The sequence below is a fragment of the Candoia aspera genome, chromosome 1 (genome assembly GCF_035149785.1).
Source record: "Candoia aspera isolate rCanAsp1 chromosome 1, rCanAsp1.hap2, whole genome shotgun sequence".
NCBI lineage: Eukaryota > Metazoa > Chordata > Lepidosauria > Squamata > Boidae > Candoia > Candoia aspera.
In genome coordinates this window covers 106024909-106048686 of record NC_086153.1, presented here as the reverse complement: position 1 = coordinate 106048686, position 23778 = coordinate 106024909, and the positions used below count along the sequence as shown (strand labels likewise).

The following is a 23778-nucleotide window of genomic DNA, read 5'->3' as shown; positions in this document are numbered from 1 at the left end:
TAATCTAGTCTGTATGGAACGTATTGGTGGAGAAAGAACAGTCAAATTGTTTACTAATGTTCTCCTTTTCAAGTTTAACATGCTCTGTCCTGAGTTCAGAACAGCTGTTCCAACCATATGGATAGCACTGTGGTGCTGTTTTAAGCATTCCGACAAAGTTTCAACCTTGAAATGACCTCATTTTTGCTCAGTACACAACTTGAAACACTTCTGGAACAATTGGGAAAGCACTGGAATACTTCTAGTAAGGTTAGAATAATCCAGTTTGACTTGAACACTCCAACTTTCTAATGGTGTGATGGATAGATGGGGGCAGGGGAGAAAAAAGGAAAAAAATGACCCTCGAAATTGAGATACATAGGATATTAATTGGATTCACATATTGCACGAAGCCACAATATGATTTGCTTGGTTTTGGCTCAGCCACTATCAATGCATCTTCATTGACTCCCACACTGTCCTAGCATCTTAAATTGTAGAAGTAGAATTGAATTGAAGTTCTCTTGGGATGTTTGTGCCCGGAATTTTGAGGCTGGTTGTCTGGAAGAGCTTTAAGAGGAAAACTTTTTCGTTCTTCTTAGCTCTTTGTTGGTGTTCATTTTTTGTGTGAAATGCAAAAGTTTACTTATAATGAGAATGGAGTGATACATCCTTTGCTTCATGCCCAATAACAGAATTCACAGCTGCGGGTTGCATTTAATTATTGCATAATTTGCAGTGGGGGAGGAATGCACACTCCCAACACTAGATAGGACAGGACAAAAAGTACATTTATTTTATTTTGTTTACATTTAATTAAAATTAAATAATTTTATATGAATACTATCCAGTCTTGAATTTAATTTTCACTTTCTAACCCATTAAAAATGAAATGTCAATGGTAACTATTTCTGGAGATCTCTGGGAGCTACAACTCAAGGCTTTTGTGGGCTGTATGTGACCCTGGGACTTTAAGCTGTGCACCTCTGTATCTTAGCACAAAGCTAGACAGGATATTAAATATACAGTATTGTTCAATTTAATAAGTCTAGTTTTTTTCCCCCTTTAAAACAACAGTCACTAATGTTGGGGGAAGGAGATCAGGGTCATGATGGGTGAGGCAGAAAGCTTATACTGCTGCCATTTATATTTTTTATTTGAACACAGCAAGGGGGAACTATTCACTCTCCATACATGCTATAGCCATCATTTCAATTATCTTTCTGCTTTAATTATCATCACCGTCATCATTGAAAATCTACCTTGGAAAGTCTAGTTTGGTCTTGATTTATGGTTTTATTTATTGGTGCAGTTTCATTGTAATTGGCTGCAGAATTTTTTTAAAATTGTGGCTATATAATAGAGTAGGGGAAGGGGAAGATAATATTTTAGTCTCCAGTTAATTCTTTGGAAGAGTTAATATAGATCACAATCTATGCTGCTCTAACAGCATGCCACCACTGTATTAGGTGATTTGTTCCTGCCCTCTAAATTGTGTCCCCAAAGTGGCTCAATGTTTATGCAACCTTAGTACTATGGTTAAGCTAACAAGTTAAAAGCACTGATTACAGGCAACAATTTCCTTCTACAGCAAAACTAATGCCCTTATGCACTAGGAGTCTGGCTGGCATATCTAGTTGGGAAAAGACCCTCAGTTTGAAGAGAAGTGGGGTGTGGGATGCCCTCACTAGCCCCTTCCGTGACCTCCTCTAAGGAGCAATTTAGTATGCAGCAATTGGAATAAAAAGGATATTAAAAGGACTTAAGGATAACTTACTCAACTTTTCCCATTTTACATTTTTGATTGTGGGGTCTCAATAAAACAATGACAGGTGTGGGAAGGATAAACCCATATGACAATGTTCCTAATTCTCCTGTGTCTCCTCCTAGGACATTCCTTTCTTTAGTCAAAGCAGTAGGATTATGCTTTTAAACGAGTCAACAACGTTTCCTTTTTTGTTAATCAGGAGTCTGGAAAATCTTTTCAGGGCCACTAAGTTTTTGGCAACTCTTTTTTTTCAGGCCAGGAAAAAAGCCATTAACCCAACCAAGTCACCTGGTCCAGCATTTTCCCTGGTCCAGAATGCAATGGAACAGGCAGTTTTTGGCACCCATATCAGACTGCTGCTCCACCAAGTAGGCTTCTGAGGGCAATTCAAGATGATGCTTATTACCTATGAAGCCCCTCATGGCACAGAGACAGACATTTTGTGGGACCACCTTCCTCCCATTGTCTCTGTTCACCACACCAGATCTTGTAGAGAGAGTATGTTGCGGGTCCTTTTAATCTAACAATCTCATCTTGTTGGACCCTGGAGTCATGCTTTCTTGGTGGTAGTGCCTGCCCTCTGGGAGAGCATCCCCCTGGAGATTTGGATGGCCCCAGTTGAAGACCTTGCTGTTTCCCCAGGTATTTGGGTCAGGAGGCTGGATGAGCTCTGCTGTTGCTTTTGTGTTTTTTTTTCTTTGGGAGTATGATTACTGTTTAGCCTTATGCACCAGGGGGTCTTTATTTATATATAAATATTCCAAAACAATATATTTGTTCCCCATTCTCAAGTGAGGCAATCCCTCTGAAAAAGGTATTCCCCCTTCATGTGTGTCTCTGTGTGTGTAAATGCTACCTGTTGTCAAATTCTCTTCCTCTTTGTTGTGGCAGAAAACTTCCAAAATTCTGTCTGTCTTTGTTGTGGCAAGATATTGCTGAAATCTAGAAAGAATAACTTCTTGAAATCTCTGTCATCCATCCCCCCTGCCGCTCTCTGAATTCCTGCTTTATCTTTCCCTCATTGAATTCAGCGTACTTTTCCTTGAACCACTTGCCTTTCTCTTTTTGAAATGAATAATGTGCTAAATTCATATATATTATTGTTTCATATTTGATTGCTTGTATGGTAGCTTCAGATATCTTTTGCACTTTATCCATAATAAATTGTCAACTTATTATTCAATTGCCCTTATATTGTTAGTGTAAAATACTAAATTGTATTGATTGGTTATTAATTATATTCATTTTTAACTGCTGGAACAGGTAATAAACTATTTATTATCTGATTAAGGCTCCTGTAGAATTGAGGCTGTGGGAGAAGTTAGTTCATAAATTGTGAATGGAGGACTGAGCAAAATCACTTTGCTTTTGATGCTGTCCATTTTTGGTTCCTGATGGATGGATGATATTCTAGAGGTGACGGACTCGTCCCTGGGAGAGCTGGGGGTGTTAACGACCGACAGGAAGCTCTGGCATGGGCTGGTCCATGAAGTCACGAAGAGTCGGAAGCGACTAAACGAATAAACAACAAAATTGGTAGCAATGCAATATCACATTATGGTATTGCATTATTGTGATAAAATTATTGTGCATAATATTATTATAAACCCCTACCATGACCCTCTAAAACATCCTAAATGTAACCTTGTAGGAGAGAATGCTCTAGCCTATTGATCACATTGCCAGTCTTTTCCAGCACATTTTCCCAACACACATGGAGACACGGTTGGGGACTTTTGAAGCAGCTGCATGAGACTTGCAAAAGATGCGGCTGCTTTAACCGTTTGAAGACAGATGCTTTATTTGCACTGACACACTCCAGAATGTTTTGCACATTCCAGACAATTAAACCCTAATTTCAAATCATGTATGTATGAAAAAGCACAGGTAACTAAAGAGATTGAAGGATCCCATTGTTTACACCTCTTTGCTGTGAAAATGGAGTATTTATAATGGTTCTCTGATTTGTTTTTTAACTGGTCTTGTTGTGTTACAAGTTGCAACCCACGATCCTTGAACAACTGTTTTGCCGCTAGCCACTTGTCTCTTCTTAAAATATCGTTGTTCACAGGCAGCTCAGCCCTTAAGAATATTACCAGCCACTCTGCAAGCTACATTACTATCAACAAACTCTATGGTTGATCATAGAGCCCCCTTAATGCATCTTCCAGTTCAGCTGCTAAAACTACCAATTCTGGAAAAGCTCTGTGCTGGATATTTCTGCATGGCCCTATTTTAGCACTTGAAAAACATTATCATTAGCAATGAGATTATGCACAGGTGGGGAAATAGAGAAAAGATTGTTCATTCTGTGTTTCTGTTAATAGTGGAGAAACAGCATTGTGAATGGCAGGTAAAGCCTCCTTCCAGAAATCCTTTGTGTGGAGTTTGAATGGACTCTGTGTGTGTGTGTGAGTGAGAGAGAGAGAGAGAGAGAGAGAGGATTTGCAAGTGCAAATGTACTTCCTAGGTCTTCAAGCTGTGCTGGTCAGGTCCTTGCACCCCCTCATTCTGACCCCTGCTCTGTTGCTTAGAGAAAAAGAGAAGCCTTTTCACTGAGTTTTCCCTCATGTGGAATGGGATAATCTTAGCATGGTGTTTTCATCTGTTTGGAACAGCGGGCAGATTTGGGTTTTCAAGTACATGTATGAGTATATGAATGCATATCAGTGTGTGCATGATCTTTTCCCAACAGTTCCACAATATTTTCAGAACAGAAGTTATGTTAGCTGGACCTACAATTATCAGGAACACTTTTTAAAAATCGGTAATAGAAACTTACTGAGCTTCTAAATCTGGGCTACAAAAATCTACATAACCACTGATTAGAATTTTTTATACCTGTCATCCATAATTTTATACCCTAGATCTGACAGCCCTATTATATTAGGAGTATATTTCTTTTTGAAAACCAGCAATGTAATATTTTGCTTCTTTAGGAACTCTCAGATATATAGCATTTAGGTCTGTTGATTTGTTTCTTTTTACATTGTCATTACGGTCTAAAACTCATCTTGTCACTATTTCCCACAGTTCTTCTGGCTCCCTCTGTGGAAACATCAGTTCAGGTATCAGATAACTCTATGTCTTCCTAAGTGAAGGCAACTAAAACAATTATTTACATTTTCTGTTGTATCTTTCTTTAATTCTGTTTTACATATCTTTATCATCTAAAGACCAATCATCCCAGCACCAAACTTTTTTGCTTCTGATGCATTTGTAAATTGCTGATCTTAATGCTAACAGTATGCTGCTCAGAATCCTTTCTAAGGATTTGTTTTTATCAATTTGGGCCCCTTTGGTTCCCCACATTAGAGCAAGACTCACTTTTTAAAGAAGTCTTCTCTAATAGCTTTCTTGACACAACTCATTATACATGCTTGCAATCTCTTGCACTAGGCTGCACTTTTCCTGACCTACAGTGGACATTTTATCTGAGCTATTATTGTAGTTTTGAATAAACCCCAATCATCCTGATTTTCTTGATTTCCCTTTTTAATTTCCTTTTTATCAGTCCTCTGATTTTAAATAAATTCTCTATTTAAGCAAAATGTGACTGTCTTGGACTTATTCTTATAGAAATTTCTTCCTTCTCCAAATTTTAGGCTGTATTCTCTTTAATATTAGAGAATCAAATACATGTGATTTTTCAAGATATTTAATGTTAATAAAGTGACAAAATCAGAAACTTTATCAAAAGCAGTGTTTCTCATCATGAACAATTTATGATATATAGACTTCAACTCCCAGAATTCCCCAACCAGCATGGCCATTGCTAAGAGTTTTAGGAGTTGAAGTCCACACATCTCAAAGTCACCCAGGTTGGGAAATGCTGATCAAGATTATATGTACTAAGCCAATAATTTATAAATCTGATTTATTAAGAGAGGAACAAGCCAGAGATCCTTGCACACATGGAAATTGAACAAGAATGTCCTCTAGAAGATTTAGACTTAAAATTTTAACCCTGGAGTTGATGGAAGCTGAAGTCCAAAATGTCTAGAGGGCACAAAAAATCAGGAGGAGTCTGGTGGCGCCTTTTCAGGCTAACACATTTTATAAAAAGACTAAGCTTTCACAAGCTATATCTCATTTCACAAGATGCAGTGGAATGACTAGACTGATGTAGGATTTAAATTGGGATGAGGTTAAGGGGAAAGGAGGGGAAGACAGAAGACAAGGTGGTTATTTAGATGCAAGTTACATGTGAGACAGATTACAAGTACTTTATCAATTAACAATGGTAATTTAAAATCCATTGTGTTTGTTGAGATAGCCTGAAATCTTTTGTTGTATATAAGTTCAACGATCTATTGCTCCAATTGTTCCCCTGGGAACCTGCAACAAACCCAGATGTCTACTTTGCCCCCAAATTGATACCAGAAGCACCATCACAGACTTTCACATACTCTTCCTTTAATGTGATATATGCCATCATCTGCCAGCAATGCCCCTCTGGATTCCACATAGGAACACAAGTTTGATGTCAGCACTCAAACCAAGGACAAAGTAATAACAAAGTATTTCAACCTTCCAGGACAGTCCATTACAGATCCCAAAGAAACTGGAAAAAAGAAACTTTGCTAGCACAATTTAGTTAGAGATTGCTGAACTTTCGTAGATGAAAAGGTTTAAGGCAATTTCCAAACTTTTCAACAAACTCAGTGGATTTTTAACAAATTACAACTGTTAATTGATAAGGTACTTGTAATCTGTTTTAGCTGTAATTTGCATAACCACCCAGTCTTCCCCTCTTTCCCCTTCCCCCACTTTATCCCAATTTAAATCTCACATCAGTCTAACCACTGGATACTGCTGATGAAGTAAGCTGTAGCTCACAAAAAAGTTCATGTCTCTAAATAAAATTTTGTTTATCTGAAAATATGCTACCAGACTTCTGATTTTTGTCTACCATAGACTAGCACAACTCTCTTCCTACAGTGTCTAGAAGGCACCAACTTGACCATTTTTACACTAAGCAAAGATAGATACAGATGCCTGCTTTATTTAATCACTGCTTGCTGGAGGAATCAAGTCAGGAGGCTTGAAAAACATGCTAGCGTACTCGCTAAGTCAGGAAGAACAGGTTTCTTAGAATTCAGTTTATTGTTGTAAGTGAACACAAACTCTGAATGTGCTTCTTGGCTGTCTTGGTAAAAATTTACTATTATGTCAAAACAGGCATATTTAATATTACTCAAGTAATTTTTGCAGTTATTAATCAAGACACATAATTGAAGTTTAACTATTTAAGGATATAACGAGTGTATCACATACATCTCAAATTGTTGTAAATAGATCACTTGATCTCTTACATTTTAATGTACTATTTAAATGAGAAATATTATTTATATAATATTATTATAAAATGTTGGTCTTGTCCAATTTAGCTTTGGGGCTTCACTCTGAAAGTGAAAAATTTGGCATAATTAATGCAGTTTATGAATGTGGTTAGATGCTATCAGTTTTTAAAACTCTGATTATGGTTCATGTGAGAGCTCAGTTATGTTTCCTATTGCACCTGAACACTATATCACTAAGTGCAGTTTTGGAAAGATTTACTGATACATTAAACTACAAATTGAGTGCATCCTAGATTCCTCACACAGTTAGTTTTGGCTAAATAAAATAATGTATTACCTGCTCAGTTGTTAATTAAGCTGGCAACCAATAAATATATCTGATCAAAAGTTGTAATGTATTTTATAATTAATTCTGTTTTCTTTACAGAAAATTCTTTGCCAAAAACAAAATTACCTGAAGACAGTGTTACTTCATCGTACAATATAAACACAAACTATCCAGGGCTTACCACAGGAAATGGAATCTCAGACTCACCAGCAGGGTCAAAGGAACATAGCAATGTACCCATTATCGTACCATTAATTCCACCACCTTTTATAAAGCCACCAGCAGGTAAATTATTTACTTTGTAATGTTCTCAAGGACAAGTTTTGCTTTTCTAAGATAATGTTCATAAAATGTTTTATACTGATGAATTAAAAATTCAGGAATAGAACACTGCAGACCAATTCCATAGTTGCACTTAAAATTACTTTGGGAAAGAACTAAACTGCCTCTAGAAAGTCATGGACTGAGTGGAAGCTCAACATTATTCGGAGGGGAAACAGAATGTTCTGGAGTTGTCCATACAGTTCCATTCCTTAATCAGTGAGTTTTGCCTAACAGCAAGAGACTTCAGTACAAGCTTAATTCTTAATTTTCTTACTGAAAATTGTGGTGGATAAAATTGCTTAATTTTGGCTAGATAGTGTATATCTAAAACTTACAGTTACAAAGACAGAAGAATCCTCTTCTTTAGAACAGGGGTGGGCAATGTGACTTTAAATACTTTTTGATTTCAACTGCCATGATCTATTGTCATCTCCATGCTGGCTTGCTCTAATGAGAGCTGGATTTTGTCCACTGCTGTATTAACAATGTCTGTTTAAGTCTACAGATTTATTTAGGGGCACAAATAGACCTACTACAAAATCAACATTTAGCAAAAAAGATTTCTCATGTTTTGTGAAATAATTTAGAAACTATATATAGCTGCAGTCTTCTAGGCTATAATGAAATTCAGTGTGATTTTAAGATTCACACTCCTGACTAGAACAGGGGTTCCTAAACTTTTTGCCATCATACCTCTCTTTGGTGTAATCTTAATGTACATACTGTGGCAGAGTGTGCTGGAAAACACACCAGGCCTGAGAGATCAGAAAAATCGCACACACCAGGCATTTCTATAAAAATAAATGTATTTACAGAAAGCACAAAAACATATTTTGCAAGCTGTGCATTCACACACATGCTCAGAGAGGACAGGAGGAGACTGTGTAGAAAGAAGGAAACTGAAACTAAAACAAGTCCAGGCAAGGTTCCTCCCCCAGGCAATGCAGCTTTTAACACCCAAATTGAGGACAATTAAGTTTGACCTCTTCACCCTGCCGATACTTAAGAAAGTACTCAATTACCATGGTAACCCAGTGGCTTGGTCCGAGCAAAAAACAAAGAAATGCCAACACATACCTCCCCTAAAAATCCAGAATGAACATAAATGAACAATGGAAACAATACAGGTAGTCCTCGCTTAATTACCACAATCGGGACCAGCTGTTGTCACTAAGTGATGCGGTTGTTACACGAAACATCACATGACCACGCCAGACTTACAAACTCAGTCCTCTGCGGTCATTAAGCAAATCACTCATGGTCGTTAAGTAAGACACCTTGTCACTGCAACTTGCAGTTTTACTGCCAGCTTCTCCATTGACGTTGCCTGTCAGAAGCCAGCTGTGAAATGTGAAAATGGTGATCACGTGACTGCAGGATGCTGCAACAGTCGTGAATACCCACTGGCTGTAAAGCGCCTGGTTCTCGATTATGTGACAGTGGGGTTACCGTGACGGTTGTAACTGCGAGGGCCGCTTGTAAAGTTACTTTTTCAGCACCATCATAAATTCAAACTGTTGCTAAACAAGGCAGTTGTTAATGAAGACTACCTGTATAATGAAACTTTGGGAAAGGTGGATTTATTGCAACAATAAACAATGTAACTAAAAGGTTCTTTACCTCCCATGGCCTCTGGTTCCACCTCCCCAAGGGAGGTACACCTCCCAGTTTGGGAAACTCTGGTCTAGAAGGTCTGGGTTTAAAGAATATGTGAATGTGGCAGATCCGTATTTGCTTTTGTTGTATAAAAAACAGAATTCCGAATTCAAAGATATGTGGGCAAGGATCTGTAAATTATATCCCCTTTACTTGTGGCTTATCTCCCTTGCAAGTCTCCTGATGTCATTTTTCTTTCATGTTAGCATTTGCCTTCAAGTTTCCTTCCTTGTGTTATTTTGCTTAAGGTCAGTGGTGGGCAAAGCCATATCTTTGTCAGCGGTGGCTGAATAATAGGTAGAGGATACACGAAGGCAGTCATTGATGTCTGAATGGTACAGAAAAGCTCTTTTAAATGTTGGCTGTATATCATAATTTCATTCTTTTCTGTTTCATGCAAAAAGTCCCAGTGGGGCTTCCAATTCCCCATAAAATTAGTCAATGGCTTTTCTCTGATCAAAGCTGTCAATTTTGCCATCTCAGCCAATTCCATCAACTTCACCATCCATTCTTCCTTTGTAGGTAATATCAAGTCTTTCCACCTTTGAGCATATAAAAGTCTTGCTGCAGTTAGCATATATAAAAATAAAGTTCCATATGATTTTTCCAGTTGTTTATCCATCAGTCCCAAATAAATGTCTCTGGTTTTGACTGCATATTAAACTTTAAGATCTTCTGGATTAATATATGTATTTAAGTCCAAAATTGTAGCAGGCATGAGTGTATGTGCTGCTTTTGTCAGTGCCTTCTTAAAGAAGCTATATCTTTTCCTGGGTTGTACAGTAGCCCCGCACTCCCAGGAAAAGATGCTTTTGAATTAAGGTGATGCCAACAACATACCTACCTCCACTCCAAAGCACCTTGTTGCACCCTGTCAATGTCTCAAAGCAAACATTAATTTCTGTGGCTTTCTAGTTCTTAATAGTGTGTGAATTGTGTAACACTGCTTACTCCTAAAGGGTGCTGCTTGGTAGCTCGGTAGGTAGTTATGTGTAGAACCATACGCCATAAGCCATTCCCCTGGACTACCTTTCAGACAAGACCCAACAGAAGAAAGTGGAATCATTGCCTTGTGGTCTCTACAGTATTTGACTAGCATCATACTAGTCAAATATCCAGAATGTTACAGCCAGAATGTTATAGCCCAACAAGAAAATGGTTCATAAATTTCTGAAGATACCCCTCTGGCTGGAGAGGCTTTTGGGGGAGCCCAGGAACTGAAGGAGGGAAAGGGAAATCTTCATGAACTGAAATTGTTTTTCCCTTGTGCAATATTGGATATTTACAGATATTTTAAGTATGCAGAAAAATTGTCAGAATAGTGTTAAATTAGAATCTAATTTAGAATCTAATTAAATTAGATTGAATTTGATGTGTTAGACTAATAATTAACTTTAGCTAATGATAAAACACATCTATATTATTCATCTTACAGTTTCCCTTGCAAATTAAAAAACAGAGCAATAGGTTTATTGAAATAATAATTTTAAAAAACCTAATGCAGCACTTATTAGGAAAAAGATGAGGCCTAGTATATATAGTTTTCGTTAAACAAAATAGGATTAGCTAGTATTAATTTATGTTTAAATTCTAAAATTCTTTCATAGTGGTGATTGTATTCTTGCAAAATAAAGTGGGGAGGGGGGAATGTAATTTGTGGGCAAGTTGGCCAAAATGACTTTCATTAACTTTTTGGTAGCATCCTCTTTCGTAAATCATTCATTTTAAATTGAAAAGCGGCTAGTGGTGGTGTGGAATGGGAAGAGTCATTGAACATCCTTCTTAATTAAGACTTAAAATGGCACTGCAAACTTTTGATGATTAATTGAAGCATGCATTTGCCTGATGCATATTTAGTTATTATAATGTGATAATTTTATCTTGTTATACAGACGGTTCCCATGGGGAACATGATTTAACACTGTGAACACTGTGTTTATTGCATTGTTCATTAAGAAACATACAAAGGCTGGTAAACAATAAGGAGACAGTAATAAGTGCTGTCTCTACAACAGTTTAGTTTTGACCCATTTCCACCTATAAAGTTATAACCTTGGAGTAGGAAATATAACTTGGAACGCCCCAAATAATTCTGAATAATAGAGGCAGTCATTCTAGTCCTCCAACAGCAAGGAATTTGTGTTGATACCACTGCTCTGTTTACAGCACAGATGTTTATTGAGATAAACAGTGCAGATATTTCATTGTTTGTGTTTCCAAAACTGTGCTTGCATTTTTAAACACATGCTGTTCTAAATATGTTTTTACAGCATTGTAGAAAAAGTGGTAGGTAACTAACAAGATTTTGCTCTGGTATAGTTCATATTGAGGATATTAATACGAAGATTTTATTTTCTTAGTTGGAGGTAAATAAACTTGTTCTAGATTTCAGGTACACACAGATGATGCTAGTGGTAAGTAATATGTTTCTTCACTGGTTCTGAAAAGCTTCCAGAATAATAATTTTAGACTACCTGTATTTTACAAGTATCCATGATAATTAGAACCAGTATGACTGAACACCACCTATTCATTTCAACATGTAAACATGATTATTTTTGATGAAGAACTTTACTGTTGGAATACATTTCTCTTAAGAGGATCAGTTGGTATGGATATATTATTTTGAGAAAGTCAGACTGCTCTGAAATATTAGCTACATTTACAGTTCCATTGAAAATTTGACTTATTTGTAAATGAGAAATAATTCAGGTTCACATCAAATGCAGTACAGATTTAGATCTTGTTCCTGCCATTCAAAATATTTGTGACCATTGTTTATCATTCTTTGGTGCTTAGAAGAAACAAAAAGTGGGGCCAACCAATAACAAAATGTTGCTCGATGTTCTTGCTGAGAATGCCAACTAGCTAGTTGTGTTCTTTTCCAGGATATTCAGCTTTCTGTGGCCATTGCATACTAAGATTTTTCTATTATTATTTCTGCAAACTTTGGGTTTTTCCTAAGCCTGCTAATATATTCTAATACTTGGTTAGTTACAAATGATGTATTTAACTTGGCAGGATTAATTAATTATTATGAAGGAAATACCTTTTAGATAGTGCACTTTCTCCTATAATAAATATGAATACTGTACAATGAACACTTCTTATGCTCTTCTTTTATGTCACTGATATCACTTGATTCCAAACATGTTTCTATTTTATCTGTCAATTGTGTCTGTGAATGTGTTTTTTCTGGTGGAAACATTCGGCAACAAATTACTCTGGGATGCATTTAAGGGTACCTCATACTAGGCCATTGGCCATTGTGACCCCTTGAATAGCTTCATGCAGTGAACACCGAGATCCAAGAAAACGTAAGGCAGACAATTATAAGCACTAGTGATGTTACCTAGTTGGGTAATGAAACAACTGCAAGCAAACAACCAAGCTCAGAGAGTACCAATAAGCTACAGTTAAGCTGTAATCCAACTGTATGATATATTAGAGCTCATGTTACTAGGCTAGGTTGTCTGGAATGGTTTGAGAGAAGCATGATTTAGCAATTTGAAAAATTATCCCATGGCCTCTGGTGGGGAATGGCGGACTGAGCAGCTGTGCCTGCAGGCTAAGTGGGTGGAGCTGACAACATGGCAGATTTTTTGGGCCCAGGCAGGCTTTCCTGAAGGCCAGAAACATTCTCCGGATAAAGGAGTATACCTGGAATCATCCCATCTGTCCTCCGGACGGCTGCTTGCAGCCAGAAGATCACAAATAGTGTTTTGAATTCAACTGGTAAGAGCTTTTAGCTGGGAGGTGGGGCCATCATCGTTTTCCAAGCCACGCTGTAGCCTTAAAGGGACACTAAGACTGGCCACCCCATTTCTAAATCACCAAATTTATATATTTTTTAAAGTATGTGTACCCCGAGAGAGGCTTTCTACAGTGAGGAGAAGCTGGCTCTCTTGGCGTTTATCGTTATTTCTGGGATTACTTTTTAAAACTTCGTTTTCCTTCCAAATATAAAGGAGGGTTGAGAGTAAACTGTCTTCCAGTTATTATTTTTGTATTAAATTTGAAGATATTAGCATTTTCCTACACGTTGAATCAACTAATTTGAACCTTCAGCTTTCTGTTTCTGCTTTCCCTGGGGAACTGTCTGCTTATCTCACTTTCACTTTGTGGAAACATACTTCAGAACGTTTCCATATCTTCAACTTTTGCTGGTTAAGCTCCTAGGGGGTGCCATAATCTACTGTGTGAGACATGGAAGATTTTAAACAGATTTCTTCTGACTTCTACCAAACTTTTATGCAAGATATTCAGGACATTGTGGAAAATATGAGATCTAAAATGTGTGAGGTTGGGGATGTTGTGGATGAAATTGAGGAATTCAACAGTGATAGAAATGTTTCTTCTAAAAGTGAGATTGGGATTCCTTTTTTTAAAAATAAGAACTTTATTAATTTTCAAAGTATAATTAAAATACAAAATATAGAATATAGAAAAGCTAGAGCACAGTACTAAAGAAAAAAGAAAAAACTATAAAAGTGCAAGCAGATAGAAAACAGAAACAGAAAGTGACTTCTGACTTTCTCTAATACAGATATGAATAAGTTTACAATACAATCTCATACCATTGATTAAACTTTAGTAACATTATTTCCATCAAAACAAACCATTTAAACACTAAAACCCAAAATCAAAACTTCATTTTTTTCTAGCACAAGCAAGTAATCTAAAAGTGGTTGCCAAGTGGAAATAAATCCAGAAACAGTGTTTTCTCTTATTAACACTGTTAATTTAGCCATTTGGGCCAAATCGGTTAGTTTAATAAGCCAGTCTTCCACTGTAGGTATTTGTGGATCTTTCCAACATCATGCACATAAAAGTCTTGCTGCTGTAATCATATATTGCAGAGTTCCATATTGTTTCTCAAGTTTCTTCTCCATCAAACCCAAGAGGAACAGTTCTGGTATTTTTTGTAAGTCCACTTGGAGGATCTTTTGAATAATAGCACATATTTGATCCCACAATTTTTTAGCCTTCTCACAAGTGAATGAGATTGGGATTTCTGTTGAAATGCTGGATGAAGATTGGATAGTGGAGTTGGAGAAATTTAAGGGAGAGATTGATCTGCAAGCAATAAGTGAAATTGACTTCCTGGTGGAATGTCAGGAAAAAGAAGGGGTTATTATGTATGGGAGGTTTTTTTGAAGAGAAGCTGGAATTTTTGAGGGGGCAGTTGGGCTGTTTGATTTTTTTCGAAAGAAAAGCTCTGTCAATATTGGGATGTGTAAATGCTCTGGTTTATTTTGAAGTGGGATAAGGGTTAAGGAATGTTTATCTGGTTTGCTTTAATGGTTTGACTGATGTTAACTATTAAGTATAATGGCAGACAATTTATGTACTTTTTAATTTGATTTTTAATATAGCAGATAGAAATGTATAGAATAGTAGTAGAAAGGGAATAATTAAATATGTGTTACCTTTTGGGGGGTGAAGTTGTTTAAGATGTCTATATGAATTTTTTTAAATTTTAATATAAGGGGGAGGAATAACTGTACTTAGTGATTTTTATTATGTGCTAAAGTGGAATGATTTATAGAAATAATGTGGTTTTGGTTTAATACAGAGTAAGAGATTGACTATGGAAATTTTTGTATATCCTTGCTGTTAAAAGTTGGAAGCCACATCTTTCTGTAAATTTTAAAAAAAAATTCTCTTCTGTTTTCACATCTTTTTAGTTTCTTTTTCTTTTTTGTAGTTTTTTGTTTTTTCGTAGCTTTTATTCTTGTCTTGAAATTTAATTAAAAAATTATCCCGTAAGTACTTTGCAAGTTTTTTCTTGCAAAATTTCAGTGCTGATTTTAATTATCTCTAATTATTATTTGTGTCATAGGACCATGTCCCATTCCTTTATCTCACTATTTTTCCATAATTAAATACTCTTGAGGAGGGGAATGTATCACCACCTTCTTCAAGGCAGGTGGAACCCCCTCCTCCTGCAAAGAGGCATTACCACCACTTGGACCCAACCATATGCCGCCTCCCAGGTGGCCTCGGCCAGTCAGAGTTCTATGGATCAAGAATACAAGTGGCAGAACTCACAGCACCTTGAAGAACAACCTGTAGTAGTATGTTGTAGGGAGGAGAGTGTAGCTAGGTAGAGAGAGAAATGCTGTGTTATACTTCTCCCAATTCTGGAATTGAAAATAAAGTATAATTGCCTTTTACCCTTTCGCCAAGTGCTGCAAATTTCCTTAACAGAGATAACAAGTGACAGAGCCACAGAATTCCCCCTCTCCTTTTTTTTCTCCCAGTCTTCTGAAGCAAAACAGAATGTATTCTATCAGGCAAGCATGAAGAGCAGAATGAAGGGTCAGGATCTTGAGACTGAGACTGATAGAAATAAGGCAAGGGAATACCTGTTTACTTTTGAATGTACTTAAACTTTATGGGCCACCACCCTACGGTACTGAAGGAACTTACTAATAGCCTGGCTAAATTGTATTTATTATCTTTGAGACTGAGTTTTCCAAATGTGTGGAAGAGGACAATTGTCCTTTTATTCAAAAAAGGGAAATAGGAGATTCAATAAACAACAAAGCAGTCACTGTGATATCAACTCCATGGAAGATTATAGGGTAGATTATGAAGTGATTGATGAGTAAGCACCTTGAAAATAATTTTGTTATCACTAGAAGGTCAGTAATAGATGGATTTGTCAGGTATAAATGTCACCAGACTAATGTTAACTTATTGATCTGGCAATTTTCTTAGTAGTTTGTCATCAGGATCTTGTAATCATAATATACCTTGATTGCAGTAAAACATTTGAAAAGTATTATAAAATATTCTGATTAGCAAGCTCTTAAGGATAGACTGGATGGCAGCATAATTAAATCAATACATATCTGGCTTTAAAATCTTGATCAAACAAATGAAAAGTCAAAAATAAGGTGCTTATCAAGGTTTTTCATCAAATTAAAATGAAGTACTAAGTGGGGTAACACAACATTCAATCTTTGTCCTCTACTTTTCAATATTTTTACTAATGATTTGGATGAGGAATGGGAGGAAATACTTGTATGTTTTTACAGATTACACAAAATTAGATAGGATAGCTAATTTTCCAAAAGACAAAAATAAAATACAAAATGACTTTGATATGTGAAATTTAAAGGAGACAAGTGCAAAGTTCTTCAGTTAAGAAACAAAAACCAAATACAGGGATAGAGGATGGGGCAAATACCTGTATTGGTATTAGTACTTTTGAAAAAGATCTTGGAGTAATTGTTGGCTGCAAACTGAGAAAAAACCAGCATTGTGCTATGGGTGCAAAAAAGGCAAAAGTCCTATAAAGAGACATTGAAAGAACTAGTGTACATACACTGTATTTAATTTTGAGAAAAGGTAATGGAGAGGGGATATGACAGTACTCTACAAATACTTCAACCACAAAGCCTTTCAGGATTCATGGCTCAAACAACTAGGCAGATATTCCTCCCTATTTTCCTCTTTGCCTCTCACATTCTTCCTTTTTGTTATCCCTGATAAAAAATGCATTATGCCAAACACATGAGGCTAGAGTCAATTTTTAGAAGAAAGAGATTATTTCCTGACATTGTACTGATTCTTCAGATAGGAACAGAGAATGAAGACTAGGCTGACTATTACAGAAAAAGAGATTATCCCTTTAAGTAAAAAGGCCTGTCCAAGAATACAACTGTAAGGTAGCAAGCTGTCAATAATAATGCTGCTGAATTGGAATTTTCCTTTCTGGTTTCTTGCCATTGTATTGCAGGGAAGTGCTTTGTTTTAGGTTCTAGTATGGGCTATAAAATCAGTCTTAACAGAGTTTGCTGTCTTAGTTATAATAATCAAAGTCTTAAGCAGTGAACAGCAGTGGTGATGTCACCAATTCTGCAAGTTTTCTTTCTTTCCAACACTAGGTGCTGTTTAAAACATTGTATTCTAAACATTGTTTCATTTTTAACCGTGTTTTCCTGCTTCTTAATGCTGTTATGCAGGTAAACTAAATATTTTTATGAGAATGTGGGCTTCCTCTGCTGTGGTACCTAGTCTATGAGAACCTTTTTTTTGGCACCCATGTTATCTTTCCAGAGTCAGGCCTAACTTTTCTTTTTCTCTTTTTTTTTTGGCCAGGTATTAAAAATTTAAACATGCATTTTATTTTATTTTTTTAAAATGGAATGTTCTGAATGGCTTTTTAAATATTCAGTTTCCTCTGCTGAAAATTGTTGGTTGTAATATTTTTATTCTTTGCATATAATCCATCTAGAAAACGTTAGTTACTGACGTATTTAAAAAAAAGAACTATATGAACATTTGCTTTAAAATTTCCAATTCATTTCTGGTAACTTATAGAAATTAATAGTCAAGTTGCAATCTTATAACAGTTTATCAAGAGTAATCCCAGGTTTATCCTAACTAAACAGCTTCTATATGAATACCGTAATATAAACAAATATTTGGCAAAAGTCTCTAGCTAGTAAAATAATTTAGAAATGGAGAAAGGAAGTACTACTGTATGGTCTTAAATATAAGCTTATTAAATGATTTTTCTAAATGAAAAACAGAGCTACTTCTTAGCTATTTTGCATTGGCCACTTATCTGGTTAATTTTTCATTACTTAGTTTGGTTCTTGTTGAATAATGGCATGAAACCCTTGAAACCTAATTATATGAAACTGGGCAGGATTTATCCACTCAGAAGAGTGTTGTGAGAACTGTGCTTGGAAAATATTTCCAATTCTGCCAAGAAATAAAAATGATATTGGTGAATCGAGAGAGGGAGAGAGAAACCCAGACTTTGTCTTCAATTTGGCCCATGTGGCTCTTTCACAAGAAGATCTAATTCCTGCAGATTTAGCTCAGTCTCAGGTTACTTTAAATAGAAAGCAGGCTAAAAATTGATTAAATAAATATGTTCTGTCAAACAGGAAAAACGGAATTGCCATTTGGTATTTTTCAGTTATAAATATAACTATTTTAGATTTGAGTCCAAGCATTATCTACATAGCAGGACTGTTGCAGATCCTCTGGGGGGTGGAGTCTTAACTAAGTGTCCAGAAAGGGCTAGGCCAGTACCAGCCTGCGCTAGAGTAAGGGAGAGCACTGGAAATAGAGCTCTGTAGAAAATGCAGAGCTTCAGGTCAGCAAAAAGTGGCAGAGCATGTGGGGCAGGCAAGTGGCGATGTTTGCTCTGCCACAGTTCTTTATGCAACCCTTTTATTCTCTCCCATGGCTTCCTCTCATCCAGAGACTTGGGAGCAGCAGAGTGGGTGAGGCGAGGACCTCCCTGCCCTCTGCAGCTGCTGTTTGGGGCACGAGAGATTGGCTGCTTTGGGAATGTGAAAGGCTTTCAGCCCACCATGCTGAGGAAGACAGCATCCCAGCACAAAGGCAGAATAGTGACCCTGCCAAGCGACAGGGTCAAGGCGGTGCTCCTGACATGGCCTCTGCCAGCCCTGCTAGTGGAATCCTGACTGGCCCCAGCCTGAGCTGTGATAATGCCCTGATACAGAATTAGGTCAGCAAACTGTTGCCCTACTTTGGGCCATTGCTTGCCTGCTCTATTTGTCACTAAGGGCAAACCACCCAAAAATGGCTTGAGGACTGCATGTGAGCTGTAAGTTTGAGACTCCTGTCATATGATAATGGGTGTCATTTCTTCAGCAAGTCTACTTAGCCTAAGGTTCTTAAGTATTTATTTAGCTTCTCTTCACTGTATGTAGGTAGGATGGAGTTTACTGTAATGCAGTTTCACTCCTTCCTCTATAGATGTTCAGTCTAACAAAACTGATAAAATGAAAATGGGTTCATAATTAACATAAGCAGGTGATACTGACTTCATTGTCTGGAACTATAAATAATGGGTGGGTGGTGGGTGGGATAAACATCTTTTAATCAGAAAGTCCAGTGGTTTCTCAAAATGCTAAAAGCTCTTAGAATTGCAACATGCTCTATTGTTTATAAAAATGCCTTCCATTCAGTTAAAGAATAAGAGATTCTTTGTCATCTGCTTTGGAAATTAGCAGAGAACCCTAAATGTGCAAACATTTATGGCTTCCAAAAATGTAGACATGAGAAAGGATGTTTTATGGATGTTTGACAGAATGCTTCCTCTGGAATATGAATACTACCCTTGTCTTTTTGTTGCAGAAGATGATGTATCAAATGTACAAATCATGTGTGCCTGGTGCCAGAAAGTGGGAATCAAGCGCTATTCTCTGAGTATGGGGAGTGAAGTGAAATGCTTCTGCAGTGAGAAATGCTTTGCAGCTTGCCGAAGAGCGTACTTCAAAAGAAACAAGGTAAGAGAATAGGATTCTAGTGAACACACAATCTGATTCTAAACAGTATTTCAAATAATATAATTGTATATTGGTTTCTTCTCTTCTCACCCTTTCCAGTCCTGTTTCTCGTGTGTATCTCCTTCTGAGCTACCAATACCTTTAATAAAACATACCCTGTTTTCAGTTGTTTATCAGTTAGGCATACTATATTCTATAAAGGCCAATGTACTGACAGACCAACCTATTCATACTTGATTATATAAGAGCCACAAGTATTCTGATTACTTTACAGCTTTGTAATTCTTGCTGCCAGCACTGGTAGAATCTTAAAATCAGTGCTTCAAAGCAGCAGGAATACAAATTTTATTGTATAGAAATCTAGAGGTATGCTAAATAACATCAATAAAAGATTTGTTGCTACAACTGACAACAGGATCACAGCACTGATTTTGAGGGCCTTTGTAATGACTTGAATTGAGTAAAATTTATATTTTTCTCTCTTTTAATAAATTTAGCACATTTCTAAACATTTCAGACATGAAGTATGTAGTATTTTATTTTGCCTTGAACTGAAATGCAGGTCTAATATTCATTAATAAAAATTATGGTTTAAGTCTTATTTAAAGTAATGGGAATAGCTTTCATTTACATATAGCTAGAAGCTAAGCACATGCTTTTATTCCATATGCTATAACCAGTTTTAATAAATGATGGGGCATTTATTAGTACAAAGCATATATAGGTGATATTAATGCACCATTCATTGAATCAAATTGCATATTTGTATTATTAATAGAAATATGATTTGTAATTGCTGCAACCAAATTTTTATAGATCTTGTGATACAAAGTATACTTTGAGAGAAGTTTTAATTGTATCTCAACGTTTATCATATCTATAATAAGGTCACTCTGAACTTTAATTGTGCTATACTGGTGGTGGATGTGGAAGAAGCATAACATAAATGTATTAGTCTGTTGCGGTTTTATACTGTTCTTCAATTAGATTTCCAGAACAAGTTACATCACAGAATGACCAATCAAAATAAAAACATAAACAAAACATAGTAATTTTTATTATTTATAAAATGTATAAAATTAAATGGTTACAATCTAATCAAGAAAGGAAAAGGAAGAAAAGAAAATGAAAAGAGGAGAAGGGTATTAGGTAATAAATGGCTGAGTAAGTAAATAACTCTTCAGGATTTGCTTAAAAAGTCTGAATAAGGTAGTAGTCCTGAACTATCAGGCAAAACTTTCCTGAGCCATAGTTAGTAGAAAAAAGAGCTGTAAAAATAGAGAATTTTTGTAAGGAAAGGTAATTTAAAAAAGAAAGTCATTAAATATAAAGGACTGCCTGACCTGGGCTGCAAAAATCTATCTGACCATTAGATGTCAGCAAAGAGATATAAAAAATTATCTAACTGATCTCCAGATGTCAGGTTTTTTACAGTCCACATGTGATAACCCTCATTGAAGAAAAAGAAAAAAATCCAAATACTAGGAACATTTGCATATTTGAAATTAATACAGTAAATAAAATGAGAGAAAAAAGGGAGAAAACAATATTGAAGTAAAAGAATAAGAATATCTGGAGTCCTTGGTGCTCTCTGAGCCTTGTTGTTATCTTGCAGATGTTTCATTTCCAGACTAGGCAACTTCTTCAGTGGCACTGAAGATATTGCCTAGTCTGGCAATGAAACATCTGCAAGAAAACAACAAGGCTCAGAGAGCACCAGGGACTCCACAGTTCAACCCTGAACTACAAATATTTGCTTCGATTAATAATGATATTTAAAATATGTTTGCAAGTAGTGTTCAAACTGACTTTAAAATAAAGATAGGTAAACCAGAAAATTGCAGTAATCAAATCTAAAAGGAATGGAGTTAGTTTTTAACAATATATTTTGGAGGAATGAAATGAGTTTTGAAATATTAAGCTGAAAATATAAAAACAGAAAGATAATTGTAATTTTTATACAAGTTACTATAAAACAATTATCTGTTGATTTTAAAACATTAGGTAAAAATGCAGTGAAATCAATGTCAAGATTTCCCATGTACGCCAACTCTGAAGCCCTCTTTTTTATTTTTTAATGTGCTTTTATCTGTAATTCTGGTCTGTGACTGTAATAAAACATTCTTCTTCTGTTCCAAAGCACCCTTAATAAAATCAAGCCCTATGCTAGGTGTTTGAAAACATAAAAAATACTGTTAAATGTTTTGAGTTCACTTTACTGTTCTTTCAGCAGTAGTGTTGGGTTTTTTAAGCACTAACCCTGTCCATTAAATTGTCCCACAGTATATTCACTTTTGAAAATGCTAAAACAAATCAGTAAACTTTTTTCAAAACAAATTGAAAGCAAACTATTGTTTATTTCTACTTTTTGCTCCAGAACTTTCAAATACCATTCTTTTTTGAAATTTAATACTTGCAAATTATAATTTAAAAATCCCTCAGGAATCAGATGAAAGAATTAGTATCATGAACAATTTAACCTTCTTGTACTTGCATTATACTATTTTGCCAGAAGTAATCACACTGATACAATGTGGCGTGTGGAAATCCATAGAGTAGACTGATTTTTAAGCGTACCTCTCCTGTTGGATCATGGTTCATGTTGCATGCATGCAATTGTTGCTTTTGGATCCATGTATGTAGACCTGCCCTAATCTCCAATCTATTCCTCGATTGAAAATATTCCCACAGTGTTTTATCAGATAGGTTGTATACGCAAGTTTTGAGATGATGAGAATGTTAGGTTATTAGACATAAAGGACAGAATGTAAGGTACACTGATTAAATCACTTTTCATTAGGACATTTTTTTAAAAATTTAAGAGTGGAGACAATCTCACTAGAGATGTTCTGTGAAATGGAACATTTAATAACAAGATCTTTACTGAAGCAACTCTCCCTTGGCCTGAGCTATCTGTGTTTACTTATAACATTTATATGCTTCCTGACTCCCAATGACTCTAAATATGTATAGTTATAGGCCATCTCAAATATTGCTCTTCTGGGAAGGGTGATCAAGCAAGTGGTGTCATCATAGCTCCAGAAACATTTTCATTAAACTGGTTTTCTGGATCCATTTCAATTGGAGGTTTGGCCAAAATATAGTGCTGAAATGTGTTGCCTTGGTGGAAGGTGTGAATGAAGCCCTTCCAGTTATCTTGGTCTTCTTAGTAGACTTCAGTGTCATTACCCATGGTGTCCTTTTGGAACACCTGGCTGGATTTGGCCTTGTGGACCCTGTGTTATAGTTCAAATAAATAAGTAAGTACAGTTTATTGTTGTAATCACACATTACAATACATAAAGCATAATACAAAAAAAAAAGGAAATAAAACTTTAGCAAACTTAAATGTTTGTCCCAAGTTCCAATAATGTGACCAAAAGCTGTGTAAAGCTACCTCCGAAACTACAACCCAGCTAAAGGTCTTAAAGGTCTAATCGGTACATATTTTAAATTGTTCTGATTTTAAAAGACAGCAAAATAGAAATGGCCACTTGATCACTAACTTTAGGGAGCACATCTGCTAGTAAAGAATTTACCCATTTCACTTCACAGTCCATGAAGTTGTCAGTAATTTGGCTGTGTGTTTTTGTCTTAATCACATCATAAAAAGAGCAGTGTAGGACATAATGTTTGATGTTCTTCATCTGTCCCTGACCATAAGGGCAAAAATGCTCTTCTATAGGTATTCTGTGGAATCTGCTTTCAAGGAAGGGTGTGAGTATCCTTTAGAAATGTATTTTGGAAAATTAAGCTATTTGCATGCTGCTCAGATTGAATAGGTACTGAATAGAATCTGTTTTTCTTAAACTGTGGATACCAAAGGGAGAACCTTGAGTGTTAGATCAAAACTACATTTCTGCTTCCAGAACCAGTCATAGATCTTTCAGTATCTCAGGATTTAATTCCTTTAGAGTGACATTTTGCAGTGTACAAGCCTGTACTTGTCCTGCCCACTGATTTCCTTCACAATAATGCCAATAAGAAATTCTAACTAGACAGTCATCTGGGAGGCCACCAAATTTCTTAAAATATTTAGCAATTTTAGGTCAGTCTTAATAGGATTGAGGGCAGTACCATTTCCATTATTAAATGTGCAGCAGAAGTTAATTTGGACTATTTCCAGCTGTGTAACACTAT

The 23778-nt window shown here is 36.1% G+C and overlaps 1 protein-coding gene across 2 annotated transcripts in view; it reads left to right on the top strand.

Moving 5' to 3' along the window:
* SOBP (sine oculis binding protein homolog) overlaps positions 1–23778 on the top strand; it is a 191149-nt gene that overhangs the window by 29777 nt on the left and 137594 nt on the right. Inside the window, exons 3-4 of one of the 2 annotated variants that reach the window (XM_063311468.1) lie at positions 7478–7663; positions 19490–19638. In XM_063311468.1, the coding sequence (XP_063167538.1) occupies positions 7478–7663; positions 19490–19638 (335 nt within the window). Of the gene's footprint in view, positions 1–7477; positions 7664–19486; positions 19639–23778 lie in introns of both variants that reach the window. The other variant, XM_063311462.1, reaches the window with a different exon arrangement.